At 67.9% G+C, this 13,140-nt stretch overlaps 2 protein-coding genes across 8 annotated transcripts in view; both read left to right on the top strand.

The window, feature by feature from the left end:
- The window catches only part of RGS12 (regulator of G protein signaling 12), a 115,466-nt gene extending 113,737 nt beyond the window's left edge, over positions 1-1,729 (top strand). For 2 of the 3 annotated variants that reach the window (XM_070791890.1, XM_070791889.1), the window contains exon 18: positions 1,256-1,729. In XM_070791890.1, coding sequence (XP_070647991.1) covers positions 1,256-1,482 — 227 coding nt within the window. In that variant the 3' untranslated portion in view covers positions 1,483-1,729. The remainder of the gene's footprint in view (positions 1-1,255) is intronic. The other variant, XM_070791891.1, reaches the window with a different exon arrangement.
- Positions 1,730-2,923: 1,194 nt separating this feature from the next.
- HGFAC (HGF activator) lies at positions 2,924-10,759 on the top strand. 5 transcript variants are annotated; one of them, XM_070791894.1, is made up of 14 exons: positions 2,924-3,440; positions 3,923-4,091; positions 4,243-4,342; positions 4,561-4,640; positions 5,203-5,325; positions 5,407-5,538; positions 5,709-5,819; positions 5,896-6,070; positions 6,278-6,399; positions 7,005-7,269; positions 8,823-8,962; positions 9,247-9,387; positions 9,477-9,625; positions 10,509-10,759. In XM_070791894.1, the coding sequence occupies exons 1-14, from the start codon at positions 3,123-3,125 to the stop codon at positions 10,689-10,691; spliced, it is 2,208 nt and encodes a 735-aa protein (XP_070647995.1). In that variant the 5' UTR covers positions 2,924-3,122; the 3' UTR covers positions 10,692-10,759. The 5 variants fall into 5 exon arrangements, with proteins under 5 accessions (XP_070647995.1, XP_070647999.1, XP_070647996.1 ...); XM_070791898.1 differs by having other exon boundaries at positions 2,936-3,440; positions 6,278-6,363; positions 7,068-7,269; XM_070791895.1 differs by having other exon boundaries at positions 2,939-3,440; positions 4,246-4,342.
- Positions 10,760-13,140: the final 2,381 nt, after the last annotated feature.

Genomic DNA, 13,140 nt, shown 5'->3' with positions numbered 1-13,140 from the left:
GACACGCTGTGCCTCCCCACCAACACCTGGCCTGATTGGGGCCTGGAGTCCCGCCTGTGGCCCTGAGCCTGGCACCTGTCCTGGGGGTGAACCTGGGGAGCCCCGTGTCAGGGCTGAGGCTGAGGCGCCCACCCAGTGCCCTGTGCCCTGTGCACACCCGCCTGGCTCCTGGGGACCGCACCTCTGCCCCGCCAGGCCCCCTGCCCCCGCCCCAGGACCAGCCAGGGGGACAGGGCAGTGACGACCACCTAGGGTGGTGGGTGGGGAGGTGTGGCTGCCCACCAAAGCGTCTGGAAGCTTCCAAGGCAGTCCCAGGAAGCCTGGAGCTCCTGGGGGTGAGGCAGGTATTTGGAGTCAGGGCCTGGCTGCTCTGAGCAGTGAGAGAGCAGGTTGGAGGAAGGGGCGCTTGGCCTGTGGTCTTGCTGGCTAAGCGGGAGAGCGTGGAGGGGGACCCGGCAGGGGCTCGGGGTCTTGGAGGCTGAGACGCACCCCAGTCAGCCGCCGGCACGTGGACCACGGTGGGGCCAGGTCGGGAGGGCCCTGTGGGCCCCCTGCCCTATCCTCGCCTGGGGACCACGGCCCTGAGAAGCCAGCAGCGCGGCCCATGGGTGCAGACCCCAAGTGCTTGCGGAGGGCCTTGCTCCCAGGGTCCAGCCTGTCTGCAACAGCCCCACCCAGCGCTCCGCGCTCCCGAGCCCAGAAGTGCGCATCTCCCCGGAGCCCCCATCACAACCACCTGCCCGACGCCCCTTGGCTACAGACAGCCTCCCCCAGGGAAGGAGAACAAGGGGCTGGGGGTGGGGCGGAGGGGAGCTGCCCGCCTCTGAGCTCCTCCCGCAGAGGCCCTGCTGGGTGAGCCGTCCCCAATCTCCCAGCTGCACTGGACCCAGGCAGGGAGCCCCGGGCGTCCCCTTGCCAGATGAGGGGCCCCGCTGGTTCCAGCACACCGAGTCCCCCAGGCCAGGCACCCGCAGACCTCACCCCCAGCACTCAGGATGGCAGCTACCCTCGCCCTGCCCGCTCCCCGGAGCCTGCTGCCTGCCTTGGCCTGGGACCCTCCTCAGGGTATCTGCTGAGTAATCCCTGGAGCACAGGCCGAGGGGCCACAGGGCAGAGGTTGCTGCCCCCAGGACGCACGGGGTGGAGGGGGTGGTGGCACGGGAACCCCTTGGCAGGGTCTGAGCAAAGAGGGTGGCTGGGATCTCCCGCCAGGGCGGGCAGGCGGGTGACAGCCTTTCTCCTCTCCCCGTGACAGCAGGCAGGGCCCGAGGCAGGCGACACCCCCCGGTCAGCGCAGTCGCAGATGTGGACCGAGTCACTGGCGCGCCGTCTGGGCCGGCCGGCAGCATCCCGGGGGTGCGGACGGCCCCCTGGAGGCCACGGGCCAGTGGCGCCCCAACGTTGGCTTGCCCCACCCCGAGCCCCGTCCCCGGGGGAACCGCCAAGCCCAAGGCTAGCCCACACCACGCCACCTTTGTCTGAGGCTGCCGCCCACCGGCCCATCCCTGCGGACCCTGCACCCAGGCTGCTGGCCGGGACACATGCGTGGAGAGCAGTGGTCTTGAGGGAGGGCAGCTGAGCCCCCCTCGAGGGCCTCAGACAGGCCAGGTCAGCCGCCCCCGGGGGTCTGGCCTCAGACGCCCGCCAGGGCTGGCTCAGAGGGCTGGTGGTCCTGCCCCTGCTGCTTGGTGCCCAGCCTTCCCGCAATAAAGTGTCAGAGCGGACCCGACTGTTGGCCTCGTGCTGGGTCCTGGGGCATGGGCCCTCCTCCAGGGAGCCGTGGCCCCCGTGGCCCCAGGCACGTCGTGGGGGACCAGCTCAGGGGGGCTGGATCAGAGGCAGGCAGGAAAGCAAGGTTGACCTAAGGGGGCGTGGGGCCCAGCGTGTGGGCAGCCGGCTGAGGTCCTGCCCTGTCCAGGACCACTTGTCGTCTGGCAGGGCCAGAAGAGTGGTCTGGCAGGGCCAGTCTGTGCAGTGACCATGTCGGGGGAGCCCTGCCTGCCCAAGAAGGCCTGGGAAAGGGTGGCAGCCTGTGCAAAGGCCCTGAGGCCAGGGTCCGGAGGGGACAGGGGTGGCAGCCAGGCCAGGGGGCAGGGCGTGGGGTGGAGGGAGGCAGAGATGGTGCCACGGGCCCAGGTCCTGGGTGGACGGAGCCTGTGCAGAGCGCCCTGCCCACAGAGACGTGCTCCAGGCTTGCAGAAGGGCCCTAAGCCTCAGTGCCCCCGGGGCCGCGCCCTGAGCTGGGCCCGAGGGTGCCCACATGGAAGAGGGCCAGTGCCTACCGCCTCCAAGCTGGGTACCCCCCATTTCTGCACTCCCTCTCTCTGCCCAGAGGGCAAACGGGGGCCCAGAGGGCGATTTGGAGTGCCCAGCGAGGTGGCTGCAGCACCAGGCCAATCCCCCCAGACCAGCCCTTCCCTTCGCCCCGTGTCGGCAGCTGAGCCAGCTCACAGGGATCAGGGCCCCCTGGCCTCCGTGACCCCCTCAAACTGCTGAAGAGGGTCCCCGAGCAGCTCTGCCTGCGGCTGCAGTCACAAACCACAGGCCGGCTGGGGTGATGACTCCATGTCTGGGGGGCAACACCCCGTCCCCGTTCATGGGTCAGGGAGTGAAGTGCCCCCAGGCCAGGGCAGGGCCCCAAGCCGGGTCTCAGTGGGCCCGGGTGCCTGGCCAGGGGCTGGGGATGGAAGAGGCGGGACGGCACGGGTGGTCCTGGTCCTGGTCCTGGGCTTCCTGAGGCAGCGCCCCTGTGGGTCCAGGAGCTGTTGGGGCAGGGGGCTGGGGGCAGGCCTCCTCCCTGCTCCCCTCGCATGGGAGGCCCCAGCCCAGGCTCGCCCTGGGAGGGGACAGACGGAAGTGCTGTGGAGGACAGCGGCGGAAGTCCCTGTCCGGGGCCTTGTCCTCAACTCCCACCCCAGTGCGCACACACTCCTCTGCGCCGGGCCTCCTGCTGGCCATGGGGCCGCGCCAAAGGGCCCAGCACGTACAGCTGCTCTGGTTAGTACAGCTCATAAGTACACAGCGGCCAGCCCTCTGGCTGGGTGGGGACCGGAAGCTGGGACTGGGGGGTCCAGGCCCCTTCCTTCCACGTCATCCTGGAAGACTTCCTGGAGGAGGCGTCTATGCTGCGCCTGCAGGACGCGGTCAGGGCTAGGAGGAGCATGGCGGAGGCGAGAGGGGACCGCCGGCCCAGGCAGCGTGAGCTGGGCGGCAGATATGGCGGACGTGCGGACCTCCCGGCACAGGAGGCAGCCAGGGTTAATCATTTGCCGGCAGCCTTGACCCTCACCCTGCTCCCGCGTCCCGCTGCTCCTCACGCCAGCCCAGGAGGAGCCATGGGGTGCTGGGCCCGGGTCGCCAGCCCCTGCCCCCCGCCTGGGCTGGCCCTGCTGCTGCTGCTGCTGCTGCTGCCTCGCGGGGCACAGCTCCAGTCTGCCAGGGTGAGTGCTGATCCCGCAGCTCTGTGACCACGGGCTCCCCTGGGCCAACTCCGGGTCCTGGGGTGAGGCCAGGGCAGGGTGTGGGACAGGGTGAGGGGCCCACCGTGGGGAAAGTGGACCTTCGGGGCCGAGGTGGGCATGTTGGGCGGGCCTGGGGGACAGGAGGCCAAGGGCTCCAACTTGCTGGTCCCTGCCCTCTGGGCCTGTTGGGTCCACGTGTCTGAGGTCATGGGGGGGCTCTGAAAGCCACACAGCTGCTCTCGTCCGACCCCACCCCCCAGGATTCAAGCCCGGATGGCAGTGATGCTGGTGTCCCGGCTCCTTGGACTGGGCGGGCGGGGAGGGAACAGTGTTCAGCTGAGACCGGTGTCCCCTGGCCCCCCCCTCCAAGGCCTGAGGACGCCGACGTGCAAATGGAGGCAGGTCCTTGTGTGAGGGGCCCACCCCACACCCCCCATCACAGCCCTCTCGGCCCTTCCCAGAGCCAAAGGGAGCCGCCAGGACACAACGGCACGATGACTCCTGTGACCCCTGTAACCTCAGTGACCCCCAGCACTGCAGCCGTGGGAGCACCCCAGACAGAGGGGCCCCCTGGTGGAGGGCTCACCCCCCTGCCCAGGGGAGCCCCCTCCAACAGCCCTGGGGGCACAGGTGTGTTAGGAGGGCTTCTTGGAGGAGGCGGCAGGTGACCCCCAGACGGGGCTCTGGGGGCACCAGCGCAGCCCCGGGCGGTGGAGTGGGGTGGGTGATGGGGGTCAGGAGGCGCCCGGCGCGGGAGCCCTTGACCCCCATTTCCCCCCAGCAGTGCTCACCGAGGCCGGGCAGCCCTGCAGCTTCCCATTCCGCTACGGTGGCCGCATGCTGCACTCCTGCACCACAGAGGGAGGCGCCCACAGGAAGTGGTGGGTCCCGGTCCCCGCGCCCCCGAGTCCACCCTGGAGGCCCTCCCACCCTCTGCCCTCCCAACTCCGGCCTGAGCCCGGCACGCAGCAGGTGGAGTGAATGAACGAGGGCTTGAGCAGGAGAGCGCTCCAGAGCGGCCAGCCAGCCAGCCTGAGTTGGGGTCGGGACGAGCCGGTCTCTGGGCGCCCTCCCCCATCAGCGCACGCCTCACCCCCAGGTGTGCCACGACTCACAACTACGATCGGGACAGGGCCTGGGGCTACTGTGTGCAGGACCCCGCTCCCCGGGGGGGCCCAGGTGGGTGCCTGGGGGTCTGGAGCCGGGGGTGGGGGTGATCTCTTGGGGGGAGTCAGAGCTGGAGTGGGGGGTCCTGTCCTGTGCTCATCCCACTGCAGGCCTGGGGGCTGGAGGAGTGGGGAGTGGGGAGCACCCGCCCACCCACAAGGCAGGGTCCCACCCTCTCTGGGGTCCACAGAGCTGCTCTAGCTATTGCTGGGGCCACGCCACCCCCTGCTGGTCAGGCTGGGCCCAGCAGGGCCAGAGAGGTCCCCGTGCAGGGAGCAAGGCTGGGAGACCTGCTCGGGGGGCCAGGGCGCTCCAGGGGCAGTGTGCTGCCTGTCAGGGTCCGGCTCTCAGGGTGTTGGATGCGGAGCCAGAGACCTCTGCCCAGGTTCTGAGAGCTGGGCAGGGGTGGGGTGGGGAGGGTGGAGGCCTGCAGGGCACACACGCCCCGAGGAGCCTTAGAAGGGGCATCTTGAAGGCAGCAGGCCCTTGGCAAGCAAGGGGCGTCACGGTGTGGGTCGGGGGCCCGAAGCCTGTGGGGCTCTCAGACGCCCCCCTCCCTCGCGCGTGTGCCCAGCCCTCCGGGACCCCTGTGCCTCTGGCCCCTGCCTCCACGGGGGCTCCTGCTCCAGCACGCAGGACCCCGAGTCGCACCACTGCACCTGCCCTGCGGCCTTCACCGGCCAGGACTGTGGTACAGGTAAGCGGGGCAGCGGGGCGGCAGGGCGCCGGCCACAGGCGCGAACAGTGGCTCACTGTGCCCCCTGACCCCCCACCCCAGAGAAGTGCTTTGACGAGAGCCGCTACGAGTACCTGGAGCCGGGTGAGCGCTGGGCCCGCGTACACCAGGGCCGCGTGGAGCAGTGCGAGTGCGCGGGGGGCCAGATCCGCTGTGAGGGGACCCGCCACACAGGTACTCGAGGGCGCGGCCCGGCGGGGTGGGCCACGTCACTGAGCCTGCGCTCTGGGAAGGGGTTTCCCAGGGCCACCAGGGAGGGGCACCGGGGTGGGAACCAGGCCTAGACACCCCACCCCCACCCCCGGCTTGGGGCCAAGGCCTAGCTCCCGAGTGCTCCCCCCCAGCTTGTCTGAGCAGCCCCTGCCTGAACGGGGGCTCCTGCCACCTGATCGTGGCCACCGGGACCACCGTCTGCGCCTGCCCCCCAGACTACGCTGGGCGACTCTGCAACATCGGTGAGTTGCCCAGCCTCAGAGCGGTGTGGGCCCCACGTCCCGCGGCCCAGGCTCACCGCACTCCCACCGCCCACAGTGCCCGCCCAGCGCTGCTTCGTGGGGACTGGCACCGAGTACCGAGGCGTGGCCAGCACAGCGGCCTCAGGCCTCAGCTGCCTGGCCTGGAACTCCGACCTGCTCTACCAGGAGCTGCACGTGGACTCCGTGGGTGCCGCGGCCCTCCTGGGCCTGGGCCCCCACGCCTACTGCCGGTCAGCACTGTCCCCACGGTCCTGACCCCTCTGCTCGGGAGGCTGCTCAGGGAGCGGAGCCTGGGGCCAGGGCTCAGAACCACCTGCAGGAGCAGAGGCTTCTGGGGGGGGTCAGAAACCCCCCACCCCCACAGCAGGCATCCTCATCTCCCCCCTTGCTTCTGCGGGGCCATGACCCCCGCCCACCAGCTTGTCCCTGTCCACCAGGAACCCAGACAAGGACGAGAGGCCCTGGTGCTACGTGGTGAAGGACAGCGCCCTCTCCTGGGAGTACTGCCGCCTAGCGGCCTGCGGTGCGCGCAGCTGGAGGTGGTCTCGGGAGGAGCAGGGTGGGCACCGGGCTGGCCCCACCCCACTGGGGTCTTCCCACTACACCCCCATGTGTGGCCGCCTCTCCCCGGAGGACCACGGGCCCATCTGAGAGATGGGGAGACTGAGGCTCACCACAACAGGGCTGGACCAAGGCCATGCAGTGGGTCGGCATCAGAGGTCAGGGGGCCCAGGCATTCTGCACTGTGCCCGGATGGTCCCCACAGACAAAGATACAGCTGGGTGTCCCTGGGGTCAGCCCCTGGTGGGTAGGTGGCTCCAAGAGGCCAGCCTGCCCTCTGACCCATCCTGGGTTGGCTCTGGGGTCCCAGGCTGCTGGAAGGGACAGGAACCCCTGCCAGGCCTGCTGGGCCACCCTGGCTTCTGCAAAGCCTGTGATCAGGCACAGTTCTCCTCATCCTGCAGATGAGGAAAACAGGCTCAGAGTTAAGTCCTGTGCCCCGCGCCACCACCCCCCACCCAAGGGCAGAGCTGGGCGTGAGCTGGGCTCCTCTTTCAGAGGAGCTGCCTAGGCGGGGGCTGGAGGCAGGTGAACCACTGGGGGCCTAGAGAATCCTGGACACAGCCAGGACCTGCGGCGTGATCCAGTGATCTGTGTCCCCAGAATCCCTTGCCAGGATTCAGCCCCCGCCCACCGAGGCCCTGCTGACCCTGCCTGGGCCCACAGCCGCTGGACCAGCTGGACGCCAGACCTGCGGCAAGAGACACAAGAAGAGGACCTTCCTGCGGCCCCGCATTATCGGCGGCTCCTCCTCGCTGCCCGGCTCCCATCCCTGGCTGGCCGCCATCTACATCGGGAACAACTTCTGTGCGGGGAGCCTCGTCCACACCTGCTGGGTGGTGTCTGCCGCCCACTGCTTCTCCAATAGGTGAGCGGCCCTGGGCCCCAGTGTCCATGATCCACCCCGGTGTCCCCCCTTCAACCATCCACCTCTCCGCCCGCCCGCCCGGCCCTACACGCGGCGTCCCGGCTCCACCGCCAGCCATCCGCGCACACGCCCGCAGCTCCTAAGCATCACCCGCGCGTCCCCACCTTACCCATGTAAGCCCCGTCCTTCGGTCCCTCCGCTCCCCGTCGCCCCTCTGACTCAGGTGGGTTTCCGCGCTCAGCCCGGTGCTGGGCCCGGAGACTGCGAGAGCCGCTGCGCTCCTGCCCCGGGGCGCAGTCCCCAGTCTCTGTGGCGGGTCCTCTCCCGGGAGCTCCCTAGTCTGGAGCTTGGGGCGCGGCGGGGCGGGGCGGGGGCGGGGCGGCGCGCTTGCGCAGCAGGGCGGTGGGCGGGGCGGGGCGGGGCGGGGCGGGGCGGGGCGTGGATGGGTGGCGCGCCTGCGCGGCAGGGCGGTGGGCGTGGCGGGGTGTGGCGAGGTGGCACGCCTGCGCGGCAGGGCGGTGGGCGAGGCCAGCCCTGAGGCCCCGCCCCGGCCCCGCCTCTGCCCAGAAGGAGCAGGTGGCCCCATGTAGGGGCCTCGGGAGCCTGAGGTCCTGCCCACTCGGCTCCTCCGGGTGGGCAAGGACGGCTGGGGCTGGCATCCGGGGTCGGGGTCAGGGGTGTGAGGCCCACGACCACACCCAAGGGGTAGGGGCAGCGAGCTCAGAGCTGGGAAAGGCCTGCCCATCCACCTCTCCTAAATTTTCTACCTTGAGGGGAAGAGGCTCTCTCCGGGGGGAAGGGTCCAGTGTCATCCCAGGGGTCAGGGGCTTGGGGCAGGCTGGGGTCTGGCTGCATGAGAGTCCGGAATGAGCAACGCCCCCCAGTCACCCTAAGGACTGCACCGCGGGGGTGGGGGCATTGGGCACCAGCCCTGTGCCGAGTGCTTGTGGCCTGGGCCGCCTCCTTCCCTGCTGGACCTGTGAAAAGCCGCCTGGAGCCTCCCCTGTACGCACTGGGGTGGGCGTGGTTAACAGGCTGGAGGAGGGGAGCTGGCATGCTCTCCTCATATCACAGGAGGGGCCCAGCTGGGTGAAGGTACCCACCCTCTGCAGGTGGGGCCCCAGAGCAGTGGTCCCAGAACTGGGCCAAGCAGGTGGCTGGAACAGGGCGTTCATGGGCAGGTGTGATGGGGGTCAGCAGGTGAGAGGAGTGCTCAGGCTCCTGGACCCCCGGGTGACCTCATAGGAAGGTCTGCTTCCAGGCCAGGGGCACCGGGCAGAGCTGTGCCCCAACCTGGACCTACACCAGCTTGGGCCCCATTCAGCACTGAGCCCACCTGGACACATGAGAGGCCCCCGACTCGTGCGGGCCTTGGCCTTCTTAGAGGTGGTGCTGCCAGGACTGTGGGTGTGGCCGTAGCCTGCCACGCCCCACCACACCCCTGCTCAGGTCTTCCCAGGGTTTGGGGGCGGGGGCACTGCACAGTGTCGGAGGAGGCGCGAGCAGACCTCAGGGGCCCGAGGGTCATGCCGCCACCAGCCCCTGCTGCACAGCCCCCCCAGGGAAAGCGTCTCCGTGGTCTTGGGCCAGCACTTCTTCAACCGCACGACGGACGTGACACAGACGTTTGGCATCGAGAAGTACATCCCGTACCCGCTGTACTCGGTGTTCAACCCCAGTGACCACGACCTCGGTGAGGCTCCGCCCGAGGCTGTGTGCTGGGAGCTGGGAGCGGCGCCAGGCAGGCCTGGGGGAGTCCTCAGCCTCTCCCGGGAGGGATGGGAGAGACGGGGGCTGGGGGAGGGCAGAGGGAGGGAGAAGGTGAGGAGGGGGAAGCTTGCCTGCAGTTCCCTCCGGGGCCTCCCAGGACACAGTCCCCACGGCCCAGCGGGCGGCACCCCGTGTGACTCCGGGGCCACCTTCGGCTGTCACGGGCCCCCGCGTGGCAGGCTGACCTCCGACCTCTCTCCTGCCCAGTCCTGATCCGGCTGGAGAAGAAAGGGGAGCGCTGCGCCGTCCGCTCCCAGTTCGTCCAGCCCATCTGTCTGCCCGAGCCTGGCAGCTCCTTCCCCCCGGGACACAAGTGCCAGATAGCAGGCTGGGGCCACCAGGATGAGAGTGAGTGCGGGCAGGGGGCCAGGGTCGTGCCCCCAGGAGCGGTGGCCCGACCCAGCCTGAGCACCCCCGCCCCCCGTGTCGGCCCGCAGACGTGAGCGGCTACTCCCCCTTGCTGCGGGAGGCGTTGGTGCCATTGGTCGCAGACCACAAGTGCAGCAGCCCTGAGGTGTATGGGGCCGACATCAGCCCGAACATGCTGTGTGCCGGCTACTTCGACTGCAGGTCGGACGCCTGCCAGGTTAGCCTGGACAGCCCACCGCCCCAGAGCCTGGAGCTGAAAGCGGCCAGACCAGCGGGGCCAGCCAGGAAGTGGGGCCAGAGGCCCACCTCCCAGTCGGTGGCCACCCCCAGGGTGGGTTCTTGTCCCTGCCAGATCCCAAAGCCTGGGCACATCAAACTGAGGGCAGGACTGTCCACGTGACACCAAAGGCCAAAGCCCATCTCACCCTGCCTTCTCCCGAGTGGGCTCAGTTGGTCTGCCGATCCCAATAGCCTGGTTTCAAGGCTGCTCGGGGGGCTGCGCCTCAGGGCTGAGATGGGGAAACTGCTTTACTCCCCAGTTCACAGGTGGGGAGACACGCCGAGAGGGGTCTGCACGCTTTTCCTGGGTCACCCACCCGAGAAGTGGCAAAGGGTGCGGGGGCTCGCCCCTGGACCACGTGGTCCAGCAAACGCCTTGTGGAAGGTCAAGGATGGCTTCTCGGAGGAGGGGGCACTTGCACCTGTCCTGAGGGGTGAATAGCAGTTTGCCAGGATGTGAAGAGGGCGTTTCCAGCAGGGTGCCAGCTGGTGGGTGGGTGGAGAGCCAGACTGAGGAGGGCGCTGCTAGCTGTGGAGGTGAGAGGGAGGCAGGGCAGGGCCTGCGGAACGGCGGCCCGGGAGCCGGAGGCCTCGCCACCTCTGGGGCTGGGGGAGAGTGAGCAGGACCGCTCCCTTGCTCGGGGTGCCTGTGTCGCCTGCCCCCACCCCAGGCTGCTGGGGGTCCACCTTGAGAATCTGCGTCCCAGGCTGCTCCGGACCCCTGTGGAGGCACTTTCAGGGTCGGTGTGCCGGAGGCTGCGGTGAAGGGTGGTGGGCAGTTTCCAGGCGGGTCTCAGGCCCTAATGGGCCACTCTGCACAGGGGGACTCCGGCGGGCCACTGGCCTGCGAGAAGAACGGCGTGGCCTACCTGTACGGCATCATCAGCTGGGGCGACGGCTGCGGGCGGCTCAACAAGCCTGGCGTCTACACCCGCGTGGCCAACTATGTGGATTGGATCAACGACCGGATTCGCCCCAACAAGCGGCCCGCGAGTCCTTCCTGAGCCCCCTCTGCCCCGGGGCCTTGTGTCCTGGTGTTCCCTCCTTGCTGCCAATAAAGATGTTTCCAAGACCCCGCCCACACTGCCGGCCCCTCTACCCAAGCCCCCCAGCCCTGCCTTCCCTCCCAGGCCATGACCCCCCCACCCAGCTTTGTGGATGATGTGCCCTCGGGGCTGGGGGGCCCCCCGAGCCAGCACCCCAGCTGCCCTTCCTCAGTGGAGAAGGGAGTCTGTGACCCCACCAGGAGGGGTCTGGCCCCACGGCCTGGAGACTCGGGTCAAGAGATGCAGGTGGGAACCTCTTCCCAGCCAGACTGCTCTCAGACCCTCCTCTGCCCTGCCCTGACCCCCAAACCGCTCCAGCCACCCGGCCTCCCTGTGTTCATGAAACCAACCAAGCCTCCTTGCTCACCCTGCTCCCACCGCTGCCTAGAAAGTTCTGTCCCATGCTGCCCCTCCCCCTCCACTCAGTCTTGACGTCCTGGGAGGCCTGGTGGTCAGGTCCTTTCCAGTCCCTCCCCGTCATCACGCACACAGGTAGGCACAGACCCCTCGCCTCTTGGCCCCGTCTCAGTCAGGACTGTGTTCAGACCTGACCGATGGGGCTGGAGAGCTCTGCTTCCCTCCCGTAGCAGGAAGTCCGACAGTGGTCACCACAGCCCCCTTTTCAGGAGAGGACGGGTTTCCCCAGGGACCCCTTCTCCAGCGGATTTTGTGTTTCGCTCTGTCTGCCTGAATAGGGTCTCGTGGCCACACCCAGCTGCTGGGGAGGCTGGGAGGGCAGGGAACAGAGTTGTCAGGACAGGATCACCAGGTAGGCGCCCGGCCCCCTGGCGAAGCCAGAGGAAGAGAGAGGGCCACAGTGGGTGTCTGCGGCCCCAGCATGTGGGTGCGGCTCAGGGCCGTCAGTGGACTGGACTCGTGGGCCACAGCCGGGCTGGCAGAGGCCGGTGCCGGCCCCCGGCCCCCGGAAGGCACAGCAGCTCCCACTGGTGGACCTGGGGCCTCTGACCGCCCGCTCTCAGCCTCCAGGAACACTGTGGGTTCAGTGCCCCCAAACCTTTGCCTGGTGTGAGCTCTCCCCGACCTTGTTCCCTGTGGGTGTGGAGTGAGGATGTTAAAGAGGTGACGTGGGTCTACAGATGGTCTGACGTCAAGCCAACCTTGTATTCCTGGAGCAAGCTGTGCTGAGTCAGGGAGGGAGCCAGCTACCTTCTGTGGGCTGCTCTGGACTTCCTCCCCACCTTGCGCTGTGCCCCATCTGCTGATCCCGATGGGCTGCATCAGCGGGCTCCTGTGCCCTCGGGTGAGGGGAGCCCAGCCGGGGAGAGGGTAGCATGAGATTGGGGTGCTGATTTCCCTGGCTCCCTCTTCTGGGGTGACCTCAGTGTTACAGGTTGGATTGTGTCCTCCCCAAGTTCATAGACTGGGGTCAGAACCCCCAGGACCGCAGAACGTGACCTGATTTGGAAAGAGGGTCTTCAGAGAAGGGGTCACATTAAGATGAGATCGTTGCAGTGGGCCCTGATCCAATATGACTGTGTTCCCGTAAGAAGGGAAATTGTGCTCACAGAGACACACATGGGGGGAAGGTGATGTGAAGAGATGTAAGGGGGAGACGGCCGTCCACAGGCGAGGCCGGAGGCCGGAGCAGGTCCTCACGATGGCAGGAAGGACCCAGCCCTGCCGATATCCTCATCTTGGACTTCAGGCCTCCAGGACGGTGAGACAATTCCTGTTGGTTAAAGCCCCAGTCTGTGGTGCTTTTTGGAGAAGGAAGTGGCAACTCACTCTGGTGTTCTTGCCTGAAGGGTCCCAGAGACGGAGGAGCCTGGTGGGCTGCCGTCTGTGCAGTTGCACAGAGTCGGACACGACTGAAGCGACTTAGCAGCAGCAGCAGCTGCGGTGCCTTGCTCTGTATCCCAGCAAAGGGTACACCTGGATCCCTCACCCGAAGGTCACACTCCTCCCAAGGTGTAGATCCCGCCGCTTCGTGGTTCAGGGACCCCCACCCCCAGGTCTCGAGGCAGTTGCACGTCTCTCTAACAGCCCAGGGCTACACAGTCACGGTGGGCTTCCCTGGTGGCTCAGTCGGTGAGGAATCTGCCTGCTATGCAAGAGACGCGGGTTGGATCCCTGTGTCAGGAAAACCCCCTGGAGGAAGGAATGGCAACCCACTCCAGTATTCCTGCCTGGAGAATCCCATGGACAGAGGAGCCTGGCAGGCTATAGTCCATGGGATAGCAAAGAGTCGGACACAACCGAGCAACTCACACACACACACACACACAGAGTCACCACTGCTGGTGGTTCCCTCCAAGACCACACCTTTGTAAATAGACCCTCTCTGAATTGTCCTAACATGTCAGCAGCTGGAACCCTGGCCAACACGCTGACTTTGTAGCGGCTTTTTCAGAATTTGCTTTTATTTTGTTTAGGGTTTTGCATTTAT

Source organism: Bos indicus, chromosome 6 (assembly GCF_029378745.1).
Source record: "Bos indicus isolate NIAB-ARS_2022 breed Sahiwal x Tharparkar chromosome 6, NIAB-ARS_B.indTharparkar_mat_pri_1.0, whole genome shotgun sequence".
Classification (NCBI taxonomy): Eukaryota; Metazoa; Chordata; class Mammalia; order Artiodactyla; family Bovidae; genus Bos; species Bos indicus.
Note: the sequence above shows the minus strand (reverse complement) of the source record. Positions and strands in the feature narration are given on the sequence as shown.